Source organism: Clytia hemisphaerica, unplaced genomic scaffold (assembly GCF_902728285.1).
Source record: "Clytia hemisphaerica strain Z4C2 unplaced genomic scaffold, Clytia hemisphaerica genome assembly, whole genome shotgun sequence".
Taxonomy (NCBI): Eukaryota; Metazoa; Cnidaria; class Hydrozoa; order Leptothecata; family Clytiidae; genus Clytia; species Clytia hemisphaerica.
Genome location: NW_027104377.1, coordinates 724,571 through 747,165, shown reverse-complemented (window position 1 = coordinate 747,165; position 22,595 = coordinate 724,571). Strand labels below are relative to the sequence as shown.

The window sequence follows — 22,595 nt, the reverse complement described above, 5'->3', positions numbered from 1 at the left end:
AATCTTTTACTTCTCAAAACCATTTAGATTCAGGTTTTATATATAATAACAAAGATCTTTAACCAAAATTTGTTTCATTAAAGTTATTTTCTTTCAGCGAAATAAGCCTTTAGTAAATATTTAAACCCCCGGTTTTATTTCGATATTTACAATGTGATTTTGTAGCGGGAGTTGGAAACCGGCTAGATTGTGTGATCTGATTGGCTAAATGAGCAAACGCGGGACTTGGCCCAGGACTTTTTACCCGCGTTTTAAACGCGTTTACGGCAATGTTTATTCTTTACACTTTCGTTTTCAAAATCTGTTGAACATGGATTTTGGCTTGTGACGATTACCTCGCGTAACATCTGTGCCCAATTGATAGTTGTTTGTGTCCTAAGGCAGTCGAGGATTATGCCCTAAATAAGAGATATACTCTATTTAAGAGAAGGTCTCTTAAGTAGGAGATTTCTTTCTCTTAACTAGGAGACTTTTCTTTCTTCGTTAATTTTTGGCCTTCTCATCATTTTGCGCAAGTTTTGAACTTCATAGATCGACTCAGCACGTTTTTTTCTCCTTTCTAGCAAAATTTGGTTGAGTTCTGCTTTTGTTTTGTGGACCTAGGATGGTTAGGGTCTATCAATCTAAAGGCCGATCTACATCATGAGAATTTTGTGAAAAGTAATAATATAGATCGGGCCATATTTAAGAAACGCGTTTAAGCTCGGTCAAAACGCGGGTCAAACAGAAAGTGAGTCGCTCTTGTCTCTCCTAAATAAGGGGGGTTTGAGAAAAAACGCGCTTTGAAGGTTGAGGGTGTTTCTTCATTATTTTAAAAAATTACGTCAACACATGCAAATGAGGCTATTTATGGTTTTTCGAAGTTCGAAAAAGAATGAAAAGGTAATTTATTTTGGTATTTGGGTCATTGGAATCACGGAAACGTGATCTTTCACGTTATCTTATTTTCATATTGCGCAAATAGTCTGCTCTGAAGTAAATTTGTGAAACGTACAGAATTCTCCTAGTTTAGGTAGTACGTTCTCTTAAATAAGAGACTGAAAATCTCCTAAATAAGGTAATCCTCTAACTTGGGTATTCTCTTATTTAGGGCATAATCCTCGACTGTAAGGCTAAGACACCAACTCTAAATAATTGAGAAAAAGTGCTTCATTTTGAGTTGGAAAAATCAATTTCCTTTACCTCCTTTTCTTCTATAAACAACATCCACCTACATCCACTTCAAAGACAGGACCGAGGCTGTATTCCTTTAAGCACACGCCGCAAAGGCCTTAATCTCTAAGCATACCTTCGTGGGTCTGGGCTTCCGGCTATTTCTTTATGTTTGTGCAGGTTTGTGGTTGGATTCCAGGTTCGCGCGATTGCTCAAGGAATTTCAAAAAAAATTGAGGTTTTGGATGCAAGTTACCCGATCTCAGGGTACCAGTTTTGGCTACCGTCAATTGCTCCAACTTGGGATGAGTGGTCGCAACATGGGACTTGTTGATATCTGGCCTGTATTTTCACCTTGTTAAATCTCTTTGACACCAAATTTGTTTTGATAACTCCCAAGTTTATCAATCATACTTTCTGTCATAACATGGCACGATAACTTTCACTGATAGCGCGCCCTTTTTTAACTTTAGTTTTCATCCAAAATGATCGGGCGCCGAATGGAGAATTAGAGAACGCCCGCTGCCTATCGCCCAATGGGATTAACAAATAGCGAGTGTGTAACTTGCCGTGCAAGTGACGTCAAACGCTCCATCGTTTTGCCACTAATTTGGTCTTCTTTGTTCGTTCCTTCGTTCGTTCCACACTTGCAGGTGTTCCTCAAAACAGATTTTTTTTTACATTTCAATTTAAAAGCCTACTCGGTGCGAAAGAGAAATCGTGTATTTTTTATTACGCAAATCAAATGACTTTAGAGGTTTGGTGAAATGGTGGTGGAAGCCGGAAGAGTCTGGTTTCTATGATTTAGTTGATGTAAGTGGAGAAAATAGCTATAGTATTGAAACTGGAAGGCGACTTACATCGCTTAATTTTATTTAGTGGATAGAAACCACCCCCACGTAAAAGTAACAGATCTGAAAATACAATGCTAGATTTATGGATTTTTATAGATATCTGTATTGCAGACAGTGCAGACACTTGTGTGTGCGTGTTCACTACAGAATTCTTTTCATATTTCAATTTAAAAGCCTACTCAGTTTGAAAGAGAAATTGTCTATTTTATAATTTGACATTCAAATCAAATCAAATGACCTTGGAGGTTCTGTGAAATGGTAATATGCAAAGAAGGAAATTTCATTTGGCAGGTAATTTTTCGAGCGTAACAAGAATGATTTGAGCAGAGGTGGGGGTCTGACGGAACCCCCCTTAGAAAATTTTGTCTGAAATTACCTTTAAATTGGCTAAACTAAAGTATTTATTTAAGCCTCTAGTCTTCAAATTTTAACAGAACAAAATGAAAAACTGATCTTCAGAATGGCCAGCAAAAAGTACAGAATGACCGGTATTTACTGGTCACCGGCCGTTATTTGCAGCACTGTGTTTTTTCAGATAGTCCCAAGTTGACGTTACAAAACGATGGAAAAAACTCTAGCATTAGAACAATGACCCATGCAAGACGAAAACAAGTGCCATATTACAGCAGATGCTATTAATCATTAGCGGTAATGTCGAACTCAACCCTGGCCCATCACAGAAGTTGAAATATCCCTGTGGTGAATGTCAAAAGGCAGTTTCTTCTGGTGCTTCTATCGCTTGTGACCTCTGTAACCAGTGGTTTCACCTTAAATGTACCAACATGGATGATCAAATCTATCAATGCCACATCCAAGAGGAGAATTTCGAATGGCTTTGTCCAGGTTGTGCTTTAGCAGACATCTCATATAGTTTATTCGATACATCGATCTCGTCCTGCAGCTCAACCTCTACAAACGATATCACACCCGAGAAAAAGAAAGTCAACCATCTACGTGTCGTTGTGTGCAATTTCCAAAGTATCTGGAACAAAAAACTTCTGCTTGGAAACTATTTACATAAAAACGACATAGACGTTCTCATTGGCTCTGAAACCCACTTGTCTTGTAACATTAGCAACTCTCAATTCCTTCCAAAGCATTACCTCGCCATTCGAAAGGATCGCATAGATGGAAAAGGAGGAGTAATCTTCATCCACAGAGATGACCTCCTAGTTCAAGAACTTCCGCAGCAAAAATCTGAACTTGTATCAATTAAAATAGAATCCTATGAGAAGCCAGTAATTCTCACAGCTTGCTACAGACCCCCATCAAGTGATGCTTCTTACAACACTCAGTTAATTAAAGATATTTCTAACACTGTGAAAAAGTTTAAACTGAGCTCGCACTGGATTTGTGGAGACTTCAACCTTCCAGACATAGACTGGGAATCTAACACTATTGTCAGAAGCCAATACACAAAACAATTAAACGAAGATTTCCTTGAAGCCTTCGATGTTCTAAACCTCAATCAGCTTGTTGACTTCACAACTCGGAAAAAAGCCACACTTGACCTAATTCTAACAAACCGACCTGGTCTTACCAACAAATGTGAGCCGTATGAAGGATTTGGTGACCATGAGACAGCCGTTTTTGCTGATGTTTTCTGCCATCCCCAAAAATCGAAACCTATCCAACGCAAGATCTATGTTTGGCATCGAGCAAACATAGAAGGCCTTCAAAAGGATATGAGTGAAGGTATGCAAAACTTCTGCACAACAAACACTACAGAAACAGACATCGATAAATGTTGGGAAACGTTCAAGCAAATTATCTCGAATGCGCAGGACAAACATGTACCAACAAAGACCACATCTCAGCGTTTCAATCAACCCTGGTTTAACGTAGTATGCAGAAAGGCAGTTCGAAAAAAGTCAAGAAGATACCGAGTATACAAAAGAACTAAACTTGATCGAGACTGGAAAAGATACCAAATTTGCAAGAAAGACCTGCCAAAACGTTTACAACACCTACATCAAAGAAAACATCTGCAATGATAAGAAAAATAGCAAGAAATTCTTCTCATTTGTGAAATCCAAAAGAACAGACATTTGTGGTTTATCACCTCTCTTGGGTGAAAACAACGAAATCCACACCAAAGAGGAGGAACTAGCAGAGATTCTAAATAACCAATTCACAAGTGTCTTCACAGAAGATGATGGTACAACCCCAACACCGTTAGGCCCTAAAGGAAAAATAATCAATGACATCATTATTACCAAAAACGGAGTCGCAAAACTACTTAAAGAATTGAATCCCTTTAAAGCTAGTGGTCCTGACGGAATCGGAGCTCGTATTCTAAAGGAATCAGCTGACCAAGTTGCTGACGGTCTCACCCTATTATTCAATGCATCATTAAAGCAAGGGAAAATACCCACTGATTGGAAACATGCCGTAGTCAGTCCAATCTTCAAAGGAGGAAACAAAAATAGGTCCAAAGCAGAAAATTATCGACCGATTAGCTTGACGTCTGTCACCTGCAAAGTTCTAGAACACATCGTTCATAGCCACATCATCAACCACCTCGAGGAGAACAGCTGTCTTACAGATACTCAACATGGCTTTCGCAAGAAAAGATCGTGCGAGACCCAATTGCTTCAAACCATTGATACCCTTGCTAGAGCTATCAACAACAAAGAACAAGTTGACAGTATTTTACTTGACTTCAGTAAAGCCTTCGATAAGGTATGCCATCGTAAACTAATTATTAAACTTAAACATTATGGAGTATACGGCAACGTCCTGACTTGGGTTACAGACTTTCTATCTCATCGCACCCAATGTGTTGTTGTTCGTGGGAAATCCTCCAAAAACTCAAACGTCATTTCAGGTGTCCCCCAAGGAACTACCCTCGGGCCGCTGCTATTCTTAATCTATATAAATGACATGCCACTTGAAGTAAAATCGAAAATTGCGCTGTTTGCCGATGATGCATATCTTTACCGCTCAATACACACACAGGAAGACTGCGAAAAGCTTCAAAAAGACCTAGACGAATTGGTAAAATGGGAAAACAAATGGTCCATGGAGTTTCACCCAGACAAATGCTTTAACCTCAGAGTCACCAACAAACGAAAAATTCATGATAAAACCTATGAAATCCATGGTCAACAGCTCAAAACTGTTAACAAAGCTAAATATCTCGGTGTCGTAATCTCGAATAATCTCTCTTGGAAGAATCACATCGATCTTGCCACTTCCAAAGCAAATAACACCCGAATATTCTTTCAGAGGAACCTATCAATGGCAGACAAAGAAACACGTCTGAAGTGTTATAAAACTTTTATCAGACCAACGGTGGAATATGCAAACACTGTATGGGATCCAACTGATAACCAATCCCTTACCCAGAAAATCGAAATGACTCAGAGAAAATCTATCCGCTGGATCTGTAGGGAATGGAGTTCAGAAGTCAGCCCAAACGATCTAAGAAAATCACTTAAACTTGAAACACTAGAAACAAGGAGATCCAAATCGAAATTGAAAATGCTATTTGATATTTTGTCAGGAAACAAATTCGTTGACAGCAGCATCCACCCAGCTAGACAACGTTGTACAAATGTGAAATATCAGCCCATTCAGGGCAGGATTAAATGCTATTCAAACTCATTCTTTCCATCTACCATCAAAATATGGAACAAATTACCAATTAGTACTGCAAATTTGAAAACTGAAAAAGAATTCAAAACTTCTATTGATCATAGCTTAATATTCTAGTGTACACTTAAATCTGCGCCCGTTTTTCCACTGAGTCTATGCTCATACTTATGTTTTTTGCTACATTATAAATCCTCTAGCGACCAGCTTGACTCTTGTTCACCTCGATTCTAGTATGTGCTCTCCTTCAGCTTAAACACCTTTCTCACGTGACCCTGCAAATTGTGCGTCCCCTATTAGTGTACTATTTTTAACACACTTTTTATTACTGTAATATTTTTGAACTTTTTAAATTTTTTCTGAATTTTAATCTAATAAATCTAATTTAAAATTGTATAAATTACCTATTTATTCTATATTTTTATATCTTTATCTTAGCTATTAAACCTTTTCATTTTTGTATTTTTACGTAGAATTTGCGAGATTAGGCATTTTTTGTCTTATGCAAATATAAAACTAGAACTAGAACTAGAACTAGAACTAGAACTAGAACCCATTAATGCATATAAAGTTGTTGAGGAGAAGGCAACGGTCAATTGAATAACAAATAACTCCAGCATACATTACTTTCCCTCAGCCAGTACAAACAGGATGAATTATCTTGTCCCTAGGTAACAGCTGTGTTAAACATGGCTCGCACCCCCCCCCCCCCGCCTGAGCGGGGGGAGCTACACCAAAAATTTGCCATATAAGAAGTGGGAGCTGCTTGTTTTTCCTGACAGGCGGGGGGAGCTCTATCTTGGGGAGGGGACCCTGGGGGACCTGCATTAGTTTATGTAATTCTGGGGGCTAAATAACACTTCCTAAATATTTTTGGTTCTAGGAAAATTGCCCCCGAGAAAATTGCCCCCCGGAAAACTGCCCCCGGAAAATTGCCCCCCGGAAAATTGCCCCCTAGGAAAACTGCCCCCAGAAAATTGCCCCCCAGAAAATTGCCCCCCCCCCCGCCATCTTTTTTTCCACTTTTTTATAAAATCCAATGAAACTTCAAATGGCCATTGTAGCTGTAAAATTAAGTAGTTTTGAATTACTCTTAGGGTACCTAGTAAACGGGGGTCAGCGGGGGTGGATTGGAAAAAAGGCTAAAACAGCATAATCCGTACAAAAAAGAAGTTTCAGATTCCGAAAAATTGATAAGCGGAGGAGGGGTTGGATCAACAATGTCCTGGGTAGAAAATTTTCGAAAAATAGATTATTTTGGTGGGAACTTTTTTTGGGGAATACTGTAATTAATTTTTTAACTGTGGTTGGAATTAATTTTAGCGAATGACAGCGCAAATCTGTTCTATTTCATCTTATTTTGAGCAACTTTGTTGAATTTCAGGGGTTATTTAGCCAAGAAAACTGAAATTTTAATTTTGGTGGGAACTTATTTTGGCGACTTAGTAAAAATTAGTTCCCTTAGCTTAAGATAGCACGGATAGGGCGCTTAGGGTTAAGAAATGGGGAAAGATTTTTTTGAAAGTGACTTTATTACTCGACTATCTTTCTCCACCTCATACAAAACTTGTAAAAGTCGTTTTTGAGGCGACTTTTTTCTTTAAGAAAAAACTAAAAACTAAAACATGCAAAGCAGATCAATGGTCAGCGTGAGGAATATAGTAAGAATGAAGTTATCCATTCCATATGACCAAGAAATTTTGTAAAACCATAAAGAAAATACTTGAATAGCGAAAGAAATACAGTATAAAACACATTGAAATTGACTATCGCTAAACAGAGAAAACGCTTTCTCTGTATTCCATGGTTAAACCACATTATTCCTTATAAAAAGCGTCAACTTAATGAAAATTACGGCTGCAACCTGCAACCGTTGGACCAAAATATAGCCCCCAAAATATTCTAGATCTCTTAATCCGTTAAGACGCGGAGTAAAATTGCGTAATCCAAAATCTCCCAAATGTTGAAAATTGAGTTAGATTTAGTTTCGAAAAATGGAAAAATAGGGGGCAATTTTCCGGGGGGCAATTTTCCTAGGGGGCAATTTTCTGGGGGGCAATTTTCCTAGGGGGCAATTTTCCTAGGGGGCAATTTTCCGGGGGGCAATTTTCCGGGGGGCAGTTTTCCGGGGGGCAGTTTTCTCGGGGGCAATTTTCCTGACACCATATTTTTCTTTAAACTGTTGGTTTTTAGTTTCTCTAAACCTTTATGTTTTCATGCAAAGTGTGAACCCTTTAAGTGTCAATGTCGTATATATCAGACATGGGCTATGTTATGTAGGAGGGCGAAGCCAAATTTGGCCCTGAGAAACTTGATTCTGTCCTCCAGCTAATTAGTTTGAAGTTTTACCACGCGCCTAAAAGAAAGAGGAGACTCTAAGCTATCTAACGGTCTATAAACGAGCTTCTAACTCCTTCTAGATCTGGAGATATAAGCCTTTAAAGTTTGAACTAGCGATTTTCTTTAAAAAACTTAGCAAAAAAATGACCGTGGCACTAAAAGGGTTAAAATGCAAAAATGAAGAAATTCTATTGCATTCTCTAAAAGTGCACACACATGTAAAAAGAGCTTTGTGAATGCAATAAAATTTTTCCCCTATACTGGGACCTAAAAAATTTGGCGGGGGACCTAGAACCCCAGTCGGAGCTATGTAATAAAACAAATCAATTAAAAGATAGATCTTTTCTCTCAATATACCTCCTATAAACCCGATTAAGTCCCAAAAGGAAAGAAATAGTAAAAAACACACTATAAGACAAGAGCCCAAATAGCCTCTTAGTTGGGCTGGATCTCTGACTTGAAATAAAGTTCTATAATATTTCTAGAAATATCACATGTACATTATGAAACTTTTTACTCCACCTTCTCAGGGTTGGTTGGGTGACTAAAACCAAAAAAACAATTTGGCTGGACCTTTTTAAATTTGTTCAAAAAACTCCCATGCTGGATTAGATTTTCATTTTCTTAAACAAAGGATTTTGCTTCCTTAGTATAAAATGGGCCAGGTCTTAAGTTGATTTTTATGAAAATTGAGATTTTTTACTTTCTTGGCCAACTTTTCAACCTTTACTTTTCTGCTGTACTTAACTGTATGGTCAGACTTACCTATGTTTTGATTTATTTCTTCTTGTTAAGCTGATGAGTGTTTCTAGAGTGGAATGAGATGCTTACTCAAGGTAATATATGGCTCCGCCCCCCCCCCACTTATTTGGTGGGGGTGTAAATCTAAAATCGCTCTACAAGTGGGTGGGAGCTGTCTCATACTTTAAACTCAGGGGGGGGGCCTAAAAAAGTGGGGGGACCTGAAGGGCTGCACTAAAGTTCTGGGGGCTAATTACAATAATTAAGAAATTGTAACTGATTCCACAACTAGACAATACCCTTCTATTATGGAAAAAGTTAGGCCTCTTGGCACATTTCAGAGGGCAATTTAAGAACTAAAGGGTGCATATGTTTTCTCAATCAGAACCTTCTTATATGTTCTTAAAAATATATATAATTTTTCTTTAGATTTCTTTTAAGAAATATTTAAAAATATAACATATTGAAATCAAAATAATTTGGTGCTGAATTATTTTTCTTTGCTGGGACCTGAACCTTGAAAGTACTTTTTGCAGGGACCTGAACCTTTAGATTCCAACTGGGACCTGAACTTTACTGAAAAGTGAGGGGACCTAAAACTTAGGGGGGACCTAAATTTGTTGGGGGGGACCTATAACCCCATTCGGAGCCATGAGGTACCGCACCTGATCTTAGACTTCGTTCTTCAGTTTATCGCTTCCTTTTTTATTTATTTTTATTAATTTCTTCCAAAATGTACCGGGTGCGCCACAGAAAGTTTCTCTCTTTGAAACTAATTTTCTCGAAATCTAAAAATTTTAAAAGAACCATTCTTGTTTCATTGGAAAGAAGAAAGATAAACTTAAACTTTGATGGGTCATTCATTTATTAAATTTGATTCATTAGATCAAAAGTTATGCTCAATCGAATAAAAAAGTTACTTTCCGAAAGTGCTCAAAAAAATCAACCTATCCTCTATCGACCGACCCTTTTCTTTTAGAGAAAAAATTTGCAAAGTAGAAAAAGTCTTAGTCTTTTCAGACACAATTTTTAGATTGGACTTTTTGCCTCAATAGCAGCAAAATGTAATTTTATTTTATAAACATGTTTTCCGAAAATCTTGTCATTCATGGTCTTTTTTTCTCCGATACTATTTGGTCAAGATTCTGTACTTTCTAAATTACACACTTATCATTTCAGCAATCACTAAAAAATGCTTTCTCGTCTGTCATCAATCTCAAGACAAGTTGTCAAACCCTGTGCCGCTGTAGCGAGCCAAAGGTGTTTTTCAGTGTCGACAAAAGACGATAACAAATATGCATGGCACAAAACTGCTTGGCCAGCATGGCAAATGTACAAGGACAAAGCTGGAGAATCTGGTGCTACAATGTTCACTGTTGGTTTAGCTGCTTACCTTTTATCAAAGGAAATCTTCATCATTAATGATGAAGTCTTACTTATCTTTGCCATGGGTGGAACTGGATACCAACTTGCCAAAGCCGCTGGCCCAGTCGTTGGCAAAATGCTTGACGAAAGAAGAAATGCTATCCTTGACAAAATGAATAAAGGAAGAATCGCCCAACTCTCCTCTCTGGAAAATGCAATTGAGGCTGCCAAAGAAGGCGAAGCTGCTCTTGTTGACAGGAAGGAGTATTTTGATGTCATGAAAGAAAATAATGAAATGCGCTTGGAAATTGAATACCGTAGAAGATTAGAAGAAGTAGAAAGTGAAGTTCAAAAGAGATTGGATTACCAAGTTGACCTACAGAACTTGGAACAAAATATTGAAGAAGACCACATTTCATCCTGGGTTGAAAGCCATGTCGTCAACAGCATCACTGCTAAACATGAAACTGATGCTATTGCTCAGTGCATCAACGATTTAAATGCTCTTGCTGCTACAACAAAAGCTGCATAAAAACTGTTAAATTATGTTCAAACTCTGTAATTTTTGAAGGAATAAAATGATAAACACCAACACAAACATAATTTATGACATATTACTTAAAATTCATAATCCCAATTTCTTCTTGTTTAATCTTTTGTTATAGTTTGGATAAGTAAAAAGTTATCAATGAAACTCTACAGTCATTGATTATTTTAATGTTGTGAAGTTCCTTCTATGAATTATTACGATATTGGGTCTGCTTTCAAAATCACAAAGTTTTTTTGGATTTTTAAGATTACAAGCTGTTCAAACTGAAATTATCTTTGAAGTTGCAATGAGATTACAATAAATTTTTTCATATTTTATTTTATGTAACCTATGAAATATACCTTTCAAGAAAAATGAAATTAAATGAAATTCACTGATGTTGATGTGTGCTGCATAAATGGCTGAGAACACGTCTGGACAGCAGACACCTCCTAAAAGGCCTCCTGCTCCAAATCTAAACTACCAACCTGAAACACCACCATTATCAGTCAAACACCATCTAGAACATTTGAAAGCACTACCTGCATCAAAAGTACGGTGGTTTTTCCAAGAAGACAAGAAATGGATACCATTCAATGGCGCTGACTCTTTGAAAATAGAAGATGTTTTTAGGTAATTTCCTTAAATGGATAAAATTGTTTTTCATTTAAAAGCCTTCTTTTGCTTTGGCACTTCCTTTTGACTAATAGTTTTTTCTGCTCATACAAAATAGTTGGATAACCAAAACCATTTCTACCCATTTTCTAGGTGTCTTCCCCACGAGTTGCAATCACCTCTCTGTATACCGTCTAATGTTGATCCTGAATCAATAAGCTTCCCAACAGTAAAAGGTTCACTTTATGAAATAGACATCCTTGGACGAGAATGCAGACCAATATATTGGAAGGGTAAGCTGATAAAGAGCTATTTTTTGTTGTATTTAGCCCAAGCTACTCAATTTTGAGGTCAGATTTTTTATTTATTTTGACACTTAATTCAGCTCAACATAGCATTCTCAAAAAATTTCAGAAACATTTATAAATTCATGATATGCACCACTGCAATGTCTTCTGACATTACATCATGGACCATACAGTTGATTGGTTTTAAGCTTACAAATCATGTAATCAAATTGGTCTGTCCTGATAAAATTGTGAATCGTGTGCATATTTTACTTCCTGAAAAGGAATTGTATAGCTTTTCTTACGCTTATTATTGAAGATAGTCTTTTCTTTGGAGAGTCATGTGATGCACTTTTCAAATGAAAGATTTGATCATCTTTAGAGGAAACAGAGAAGAATGGTTATATTCAAAAAAAAGTTTTGTTTGTTGAACACACAATATTAATCTTCATAGAGTTCAACTGTAGCCTTGGTGAAAATGGTTTCACCCTCTACTAATTTAATGGGATAAACTTTTGTGGGGACTTAATTTCGCAGGTGGCACTATTGGGTGGCAATATTTTCTCAATTTTGTGACTTATACTGTCAAATCATGCATTTTGGTTGTTGAAATGCGCTTCTTTGATGCCAGTAACCATTCAAAAAGTATTTGTTTGACATAGTTTTGTTTAGAAATATTTCGCAGTTGAGGCCCTTCCAACTTTCCATTGGGACTTAATTTAATCCGAAAATTAATCCCCGCAAAAGTTTATCCCATTAAAGTAATTATCCTGCTGTGACAAAGAATCAATGCAAAATATCGATGAAAGTCATTGGTAATTTCATCCTAATTTCATATTTTTAGAGAATGCAGTTCCAATAATGAGAGGGACTTGGTTCAAAGGTGCCATGTCAGGAAATTGGGAACCCTTGTCAGAAAAAGAATCACATCTCATAGAGGAGGCTCATATTCAAGTGGTTCGCTCTTTGGTAGGGACTTTTTATAACATTACTATTATTGGTTTAAAAATTTGATTTCATTAAGAACCATATTAGTATGGTCTAATTGTGTAGAAATTACACGTGCACAAAGGCGTACAAGCATGAGATTTTGCACAATTGTAGTTTAGAGGTCAAAAATGGATTTAAATCTCAGACCCAAAAAATTGGCACCTGTTTATGTATTTTACAGACCAGAACAGGTTGAATTTTTTTTCTCAAAAGTATGTCATATTACATACCGTTGGGAAGCATTTTTCATGCTCGTTTAGAAAAACATCACAACCCATATGAAAGCCAAAAAAAGTTATTGCGGAATGTTGTTTGAAAAATGCAGAAAATTGATGTAATTGCTGATGTCAGCAAAAACTCCACTATATCATAGCCTGAATTTAAAGGTCTGATATTTTTAAGGAAAATTGTCCTCGTTTTAATGCAATTTTGTATTCAGGTAGTTTCATTTCTACAGGAAAGTTACCTTGAAAGAAATAATTTTGAATATATTTTTTATATTTATTTCAATCAGGGTCTGGGAAGTCCACTTGTATCTCAAACTGCTTCACCTGCTCACAGTAATTGTAAGTCAAATGATGATTCATCTTTGCCAATTATCATCTCTTTGTAGGTATTGTTAAAGAAGTTTTGCATTGATTTTCTATCAATTTCCTTAACCTGCAAAAGTATTAGGGGGCATCCAGGTAAATTTCGTTAACATAATAGAAAAAAACAGCAGTGTCACTTCTCCTCGGATATGTTTTCTCTTTATTAAAATTTCCATAAACACCATTTAGAAGAATACATAAGTCCTTATTGGCTCCTTAAAGTTAGGAAGAAAGCAAGTCGATAAAAATTGATCTTAGAAGCACTGTTGAAACTTCTGGGGAGAGTGTTGATAAAAAAGGGAACTTAGGCACACCCTTGAAAGTCACGAAGAAAGCGAACCAATAAAATTGATCTTAGAAACACTCTTGAAAGTTATAATGTAAGCGAGTTGATAAAAGTGATCTTTGAAACACCCTTTGGAATTTACGAAGAAAGCCAGTCAATATAAAAGTGATCTTTGAATTTTTTTTGAAGTTACGAAGGATGCAAGTCACAAAGGAAGAGGGTAGTAAAAGAATGGACTAAGAGACAGGGGCGTAAAAAGATTTCAAGTTAATGGTTTTATTCTATTTTCATTGGGACATCATGACCAACACAAAGATTTTCAGTCGGTCAAAATGGCTTTTTCAGTTGGACATGACTGATGACTGATACCCATTTTTAGCCCTGGGTTTATGGCAGCCCTGGGTTATATGGCAGCCTCTTGATTTTCTTTGGGAAGTTGAAAATATCTTATTCTGGCAGATTTTAGGAGAGATACCATTTTTCCTTGGTATAAAGACACTTTTTTTGCTATGTGAAAGCCATTGGAGTAAGGGACCTGATGTAGTCCTGCACCTGTCAAAGTATTGTATATTCAAGATACAAACAACTTTGACACTGTTTCTGTATTATTTTGAATAAACACCCCTCCACTTTTGAGGGTACATTTTCAATTAATACTCCCTCAAGTAAACACAATCTTCAAAATTAAAATAAATTTTTTTAGCATATCACAAAATTTCTCTAAAAAGGACTTTTAGGAAAATTATTTTTGGGTTATTCCCCTGTTTCATTAAGGTGGTAGTCTACTGAGAAATGGAAAATCATCGAAAAAATTGTCGAATTTTGGTTTTTGGGTGTTTTGAGATCCTTAGGTCTTTCTGAACATCTCCTGGAAATTTCAGAGAGATATCTTTATTTTTCAGGTCGCAGTGAGCATTTTTGTCCTGCTGGGTGCTTGAAAAATCGCCCTAGCAACGGAAAAAATCCCGTTGCTAAGGACTTATTTCTTCAATCTCGGTCGGAACATAGCAATGTGAAAAGAAAGCTCTTTTTACGCCCTTTTCGAGCGTCAAAATATTATTTTCCGTGGCATTACATCATCCTTAAAATTAAAGATGGTAGGTTCAGTAGTGTAACACATCAAAACAAGCTGAAAAGCAAGCTGTAAGCATGATTCTGCAGATTTCTTGGCAAGTTTTAAATCAAAACTTAATTTCTTTGATGGAAATGATTTGTTTAAATGAAGAATAGACCCTACAGAGCTATAAAGTTGCTTTACATTGGTTATGTTGCTGGATTTCTACGAAAAACATTTAAGTTGCCGCCATTTTGTTTTGAGCATAGGCGGTGTGTTTTTGGTGGCTCACATAATGTTTTGTAGTGGATTTAAATGTAACTGAGATATTTCCAAGCACAACATGATGTAACAGAGATGGAAATGTGCATTATAATGAACTTGACCTAACTTCTGGAGACGCACATTCTCATCTGACACCCGCCACTCATAACAGCCTTCCTTCGGTCAAGCCAGCTCATTGCTCATTGTCATCTAGTCTATGTGAATAAAAATATGCACACAAAAAGTTTTCATGCCTACAGAGAGTCATGCTGGACTTTCAATGAACATTTTGACACACTTATGTGGCTGTTTTCACCCAAATTTGATGTTATTGCACAAGATTACCGCAAACTTTGCTATGTATACATGACTTTAGCGCAACATGTTTTTGTTGATTTTTGGATATTTTATCAATTTTTGTGAAATGTTTTACTTTAACTTTTGAAACCTGACTGGTTGGATGAGTATTCAGTGAAGAAATTTTTTGAAAATAGCTTTCCAGCTTAAAATAATACCCATTTTTGCAGACTTTTGTTTTTTTCCTTGATTTTCTCAAAACGCGTTTCCGGGGGTTTGCTAACGCCTATGCAGGTTTTTCTCAGGATTGAAAAGTGCTAGCTCCATGAAATTTTCAGGGGTTGTTTCTTGTACCATTTACCACGTTTTTTAGGTTCCAGACCCCCTGGAAAATAATTATGAATTTTTTTTTCACTCATCCTCTGCCTTTGATGAATACCAACCACCATACCAAAAATCTTTTGCTAAAACGTTTTAGAAGTCTTTAAAAACCTGTATGGAGAAAACTATAGTACGTAACCCCCTGGTCGGTATCACCCCCGTCTGTGCTATTTTTAGAATTTTTTTTTCATATTTTGCATTGTTAATAGTTTTACTACCATTGTGGAAAGTTTCATTGAGATATCTTAAATATTTCAAAAGTTATTACAAAAAAAGTAAAAAAATGACTTTTTCCATTTCTCAGTAGACTACCACCTTAAGGCAATTTGTCAATCAAAGTTTATAGGTTTTTGTGTTTTGTTTTCATTGTTCCATTGTTGTGATTTTGAATGATTAAGTTTTAATTACTGTTGCATTTAAGAAGATACTTGTCTTGTACATGGATTGTTTTTTACGCATAAGTGGTCTGTCACAGGTTTTTTTCGGTACACCCTTATACTTGAATAAAGAAAAAAAAGGTTCCCGAAATGCTCCTTCCAAAAACCAATTAAAATTAATTTGAATAAATTTATTCTGTATTCAAATCAATATAGAATTCAAATATGATACTTCTTTTTTTCATAAATTACATCCAACTGAACTTATCTTGTGAAATAAACAGTATGTATACTTCATTCTTTATTGAAATACTGCAAGTTCCTTAAGAAATAAAAAATATATTATATTGTTAGAGAGACACTATTTAAATTCTTCAATGAGTATAGACAGTGCTTCATTTTTGGACCTACCTCCAGGTGCCCCGGTGGAGGTCCTATAAATTAACCCATGTCCGTTCGTTCGTCCGTTCATTTTTTTCAGATTTTTTGCACAATGATGCAAAATGGCAATGCCCAAAATGTGACGAAGCCAGATTTTTAAGGAAAATTATTTTGGGCAAATTTGGGCAAAAAACAGCTTAAAAGGTTTTTTGGGCCTGAATGGTTCAAGTGATTTTCGTATTTGGGGAAATTCCTTTTTACCATTTTACATTATTCAACACACAAGCTTTATTTTTCCATTCTGAATTTTTGTACAATTATTGTCACTTTTTTCTTATTTTCATCTGATGTTAATCATTAGGTAGGTCCATTCAGCATGTTGCTTGTTTGTTATACTTTAACTCAATTAATTTTTGCTCACCTCTAATTTTTGCACCTTTAATTTCCATGAATCTCATAAAATAGGATATTTGTGCACACTTTAATTTTTGCGCATCTTGTAATTTCTTGGATATTTTTTTGATGGGAACTATAGGTAAAGAGGACAAAAAAGATATGAAGTCAGAAGTTTTGCTCGCTTAGTCTGCTTTTTAACCATTTGGATTCCAGAAGTATACTTCGCTTAATCAGAGGATTAATTTCTTGAAAACAGCACTAAGACGGTAGTCCTGCAGACAACAATCAGTATTGTGAACCAGTCTCTGCGCAAAAATAAATTGGATTAGGAATTTCAGCCATTGGATTTTCTTTGAATAAATTTGAAACAAAACATTTTCATATAGATTTGAATTGAACTTTCCTGTAAAGAATACACAGTGCTTCAATCTTTGTTATGACAATCATTAGATTTCCATGAAAAGTAAAAATATATCATTTTGATCCAGGCACACTAATTTGAATTCCCAATTAAAAAACATGAAACTTCAATCTTTGACAGCAGCCATTGAATTTTCCTTGGGAAATACGCAATAAATTATTTTGTTAGGGACATTTAAACTTTCCTATGAAAGTACCTATTACTTCAATTTTTCTATGAAATTATGCAGTGCTTTGTTTTTATTCAGCAAGAGCTATCATTGGATTTTCCATGAAAACACCAAATATATCATCTTGGAAAGAGACACCATTTGAAGTTTCTAATTAAGGCACATGATGCTTCAATCATTTATGTGATAATAGCAGGCATTTGATTTTCCATGGGAAATACACAATAAAAATTTTGTTGAGGGACTTTGGATTTTCCTATGAAAATACGTATTATTTCAGATTAGTTCAATATATCTATGAAATTATGTAGTGCTTTGTTCTCATTACAGCTATTCCACTTTTATTGAATAACATCAAATCAAATCTTCCCTTAGTAATACAGACTTTCTCCTTTTGGCAGATGTTGGTTGGATCTCCTGATGAAAAGACATACTACATCATTTTCACTTAATTATTATATTGGATTTATTGTATTGGATTCTCCTTGAGAAATACGAAATAATACAATGCGGGAGACTGATTGAACTTTCCAACAAAAATACACAACACTTCAGTGTTTGTTATAGAACAGCCATTGGATATTCAGTGGAAAGTATGAATTATATAATTTTTGGTAGGGAAACCAATTGAAGTTTCCTACTAAAACACTTGATACTTCTATCTTTTTGTGTATTATAGTATAGTATAGTATAGTTTAATTTTTCTATGAAATTATGTAGTGCTCTGTTCTCATTCAGCGAGGGCTGTAATTGGATTTTCAATAAAAAGTAGAAATGTTCATTCTTATTCAGCAAAAGTCATACATGGGTATTAAAGTACCAAAGTACCAAATATATCATCTTGGAAAGAGACATCGTATGAAGTTTCTAATTATTTTTAAGACACATGATACTTCAATCTTTTAATGTGATAGCAAGCATTTGATTTTCCTTAGGAAATACGCAATGAATAATTTTGTTAGGGAAATTTGAATTTTCCTTTAAAATACGCATTAGTTCAATTCTTCCTTGTAATTATGTAGTCCTTTGTTCTTATTCAGAAAGAGTCATACTTGGATTTTCTATGTAAGTACTCAATATATCTTATTGGAAATGGACATCATTTGATGTTTCTAAATATGATATTTTAACCTTTAAATGTGAAAGCAGGCATTTGATTTTCCTTGGTAAATACGCAATAAATGATTTTGTCGAGGGGCATTTGAATTTTCCTACAAAAATTATAGTATAGTATAGTATAGTTTAATTTTTCTATGAAATTATGTAGTGCTCTGTTCTCATTCAGCGAGGGCTGTAATTGGATTTTCAATAAAAAGTAGAAATGTTCATTCTTATTCAGCAAAAGTCATACATGGGTATTAAGTACCAAAGTACCAAATATATCATCTTGGAAAGAGACATCGTATGAAGTTTCTAATTATTTTTAAGACACATGATACTTCAATCTTTTAATGTGATAGCAGGCATTTGATTTTCCTTAGGAAATACGCAATGAATAATTTTGTTAGGGAAATTTGAATTTTCCTTTAAAATACGCATTAGTTCAATTCTTCCTTGTAATTATGTAGTCCTTTGTTCTTATTCAGAAAGAGTCATACTTGGATTTTCTATGTAAGTACTCAATATATCTTATTGGAAATGGACATCATTTGATGTTTCTAAATATCATATTTTAACCTTTAAATGTGAAAGCAGGCATTTGATTTTCCTTGGTAAATACGCAATGAATAATTTTGTTGAGGGACATTAGAATTTTCATACAAAAGAATGTATAGTTCAATTTTTCTAAGAAATTATGTAGTGCTTTGTTCTCATACAGCAGCAGCTGTAATTGGATTTTCAATGAAATGTAGAAATACATCATTATTGATCAAGGCACACCAAATTAAGTTTCCAATTAAGACACATATTAGTTCAATCTTTTCATGTGACAGCAGCCATTTTAAAATTTTCCTTGGGAAATACGCAATAAATTACGGGACAATAAAACTTTCCTATAAAAGTATGTATCACTTCAATTTTTCTAAAGAATTATGTAGTGCTTCATTCTTATTCAGCAAAAGCCATACATAGATTTTCTATGAAAATACAAAATATATCATCTTGAATAGAGACACCAATCGTAGTTTTTAATGACGGTACTCATGATACTTAATTATTATTTTTATGTGGCGGTAGGCATTGGATTTCCTTTGAGAAATACACAATAAATAATTTTGTTAGGGAAATTTAAATTTTCCTATTAAAATACGCATTAGGTCAATTCTTCCTTGTAATTATGTAGTCCTTTGTCTTATTCAGAAACAGTCATGCTTTGATTATCTATGTAAGAACTAGATATATCTTATTGGAAATGTACACCATTTGAATTTTCCAATTAAGACATATCATACTTCAACCTTTTAATGTGACGTGAGAGCAGGCATTTGATTTTCCTTTTTAAATACGCAATGAATAATTTCGTTAAGGGACATTTGAATTTTCCTACAAAAAAATGTATAGTTCAATTTTTCTAAGAAATTATGTAGTGCTTTGTTCTCATGCAGCAACAGCTGTTATTGGATTTTCAATGAAAAGTAGGAATATATCTTATTGATCCAGGAACAAATTAAGTTTCCAATTAAGACTCCATGATAATTCAATCTTTTCATGTGACAGCAGCCATTGAATTTTCCTTGGAAAATACGTATTAGTCAATTTTTCTATCAAATTATGTGGTGATTTGATCTCATTCAGCGACAGCTGTAATTTGGATTTTCCATGAAAATATTTATTAGCTCAATTTTTGTATGAATTAACTTTCGTTCTCATTTACTAATGTTGAATCAAATTTTCCTTTAGAAATACAAATATTCTCTAAATTTTTCTCCTATTTGGAGGTTTGACCTCCCACTGAAAAGACATACTTCAATTTAGATAAGTTTTTTATTGGATTTTCCTTGAGAAATACATTTATTGTAGTGTTTTGTTCCATAATGGAGTTTTCTTTGGGAAATATAAAATAAAGGGAGGCTGACTCGGCCTTCCTAAGAAAATACGCAATGCTTCAATTTTTGTTTAAAACAGCCCTTGGCTATTCCATGAAATGTACAAACTATATCATCTTGGATGAGACACCAATTGAAGTTCCTTAAAATAAAAGATACCTCCAGTTCTTTATGGGTCAGCCATGGTATTTTCCTTTGGAAATACATATACTTAACTTTTGTTGAATAGCAGCCAAATCTTCCTTCAGAAATACGAATAATCTCCGTTTGGTAGAAGATGTTGATTGGATGTTCCACTGAAAAGACATTGCTTCAATTTTGTTAAATTATATTGGACTTTAGTTGATACTTATTAAAGAAATAATTTTCTATAAAAATATGCTTAACTTTTTTTCCATGAAATCGTGAACTGCTTTGTTCTGATCCAATGATAGTCCTAATGAGATGTAAGCAGGAAGACTTCCCTATGAAAATACACAGTGCGTCATTTTTAGGACAAAACAGGCAAAGTTTTCCATGAAAATCAAAATTATATCTTTTTGGTAGATGAAGTTTCTTACATAATATTTAAATCTTTTTATGTGACAACCATTTGGTTTTCTTGTGGAAAATGCAAAACCTCACTTTTGTTGAATAACAGCCGCAATGTGAGTAATCTCCTTTTAGTATGGGATCTGAATCAGATCTCCTGGAAGTACACACTGTTTCAATTTTTTAAATTATATAAGATTTTCCTGGAGAAATACGACGTAAGGCGGTCATCGAAAAAATGCTCTGTTCGCGTCGCAACGGGTGTTAAAAATGCATGCGGGCGGACGGGCGCGGACACGCCAGTAACTCAGAGGCGGGTGGTAACGCGAGCAAAACAATTTTTCGATGGTCGTCAGAGCAATTGAGAAAAAAGCTATACTTTAAAAGAACAAATTGTTTTTCCCAGATTTTTTTCCATATCTCCGCACCGGAAAATCAGCGGAAGATTTGATGCGGGCGGATGACGCGAATAGAACAATTTTTCGATGACCGCCTAAAACCTATTGATTAAGACATTTTATTGAATTTTCTTATGACATGAAAATTGTTTATGGCTTTAATTTTCTATGAAACTAATAATTACTTTATTCTTATTCAATAACAGTGATAATGGAATTTTCCTTGAGAAATACAGATTATAAATTGGCATGTAGACTGATTTAAATTACCTATAAGAATACACTTGCATATAATCAAGTATACTTTGTATCCCCTTCTGACACTACATACTGCTTCAATGTTGTTAAATTTTATTGGGTTGTCCTTGAGAAATACAAAATAATCATTTTGATAGAGATATTTATTAAATTTTCCTTTGTAAATACAGAGTGTTTCATTTTCTATGCAATTTCTGTGTTTAATTCTTGTGTCAATGACAACCCTGTTGGGATTTTCCTTAATGTTAATAATGCGGTGAAATTTCCTATCAAAATACTTTTGCTATGTAAAAGCCTTTTGGTTTTTCTTTCAAAACACATTATACTTCACTTTTATCAAATTACATCAAATTTTCAGAATAATATATTTCTTTGAAAAATGCATAGTGGTTTATTCTTGTCACTTGAAAATTGTTTTACAACAGCCATTGGATTTTCCATAGGAAATACAAATTAACTTATTTTAATTGCCGTACAATTTGAATTTTCCTTGTATAATGATAATTTTTTTTATCTCTCGGGAATCTTTAATTCATAAGATACACTAAAGTTTTCTCTCGATATGACAAACAAGGTCCAATATGTTGATTAATTCGAATTTGAACTTGTTGAAAAGGTTATCTCAAGCGGAATATTATCCAAAGGAAGTAATTTAACAAAAAGAGACACATTTTTCTAATATTGTTGTCATTGAACTTTCCATCTGGAAAGTCATTCATTTTAGTGGAGACATTTTCCTCCATATATATGAACAACTTTTTCGCACTTTTTCTCGGATTTATGCCGAGAAATGCAAAAAGTTTCATTATTTTAGAGGATGGACGCCAATTGAATTTTTCTTTAAAATGTAAAAATTCTTGTTTCATTTTTTTACAATTTTCCCATAAAAATACTGATCACACGTAATTACAACTAATCCATATTTTCCTCCCCACTTTCTGCTAATGGGGCTTTATTGGGGGAAAGATCTTTTTCCTAAACTTTTGTTTTTTATTCTATTTACACAAATGGACCACATTTATTTAGTCTTAGACCATATATTTAGTCATAAAACTAATACAAGGTTAAAAATTAAATATGATATACTATGAAAGCGCTTTGAAATCTAAAATTTGAAATTTTGAAACAGGATTTTTTTTTTAATTTTCATGGGCCAAAACCTGGCAATAATATCTTCCTTGGGGAACTGAACCAGGAGGACACTGTGTAATCTAGTACTAGTATTTTTAACAAATGCAAAGCTATAATAAAAAGAAAATCTGAGATGAAAAGGTGACTTCGTTCGAGATCCTGGTTTCGGAGAGACAAATCCAATATTTCTTAAAAAAAGCTTTTGTG

At 34.7% G+C, this 22,595-nt stretch overlaps 3 protein-coding genes across 3 annotated transcripts in view; all 3 read left to right on the top strand.

Moving 5' to 3' along the window:
- The first annotated feature begins 2,788 nt into the window (after positions 1-2,788).
- Positions 2,789-5,568, top strand: LOC136818908 (uncharacterized). The gene is made up of 4 exons (XM_067075148.1): positions 2,789-3,701; positions 3,985-4,688; positions 4,965-5,153; positions 5,512-5,568. Exons 1-4 carry the CDS (start codon positions 2,789-2,791, stop codon positions 5,566-5,568), a joined length of 1,863 nt encoding a protein of 620 aa, XP_066931249.1.
- Positions 5,569-9,833: 4,265 nt separating this feature from the next.
- LOC136818877 (ATP synthase F(0) complex subunit B1, mitochondrial-like) lies at positions 9,834-10,653 on the top strand. The gene has a single exon (XM_067075105.1). It carries the CDS (start codon positions 9,874-9,876, stop codon positions 10,576-10,578), a length of 705 nt encoding a protein of 234 aa, XP_066931206.1. The 5' UTR covers positions 9,834-9,873; the 3' UTR covers positions 10,579-10,653.
- Positions 10,654-10,914: 261 nt separating this feature from the next.
- Positions 10,915-22,595, top strand: part of LOC136818900 (phospholipase DDHD1-like) — a 33,306-nt gene continuing 21,625 nt past the window's right edge. Inside the window, exons 1-4 of the mRNA XM_067075139.1 lie at positions 10,915-11,208; positions 11,344-11,483; positions 12,322-12,446; positions 12,982-13,033. Of these exons, the coding sequence (XP_066931240.1) occupies positions 10,994-11,208; positions 11,344-11,483; positions 12,322-12,446; positions 12,982-13,033 (532 nt within the window). The 5' untranslated portion in view covers positions 10,915-10,993. The remainder of the gene's footprint in view (positions 11,209-11,343; positions 11,484-12,321; positions 12,447-12,981; positions 13,034-22,595) is intronic.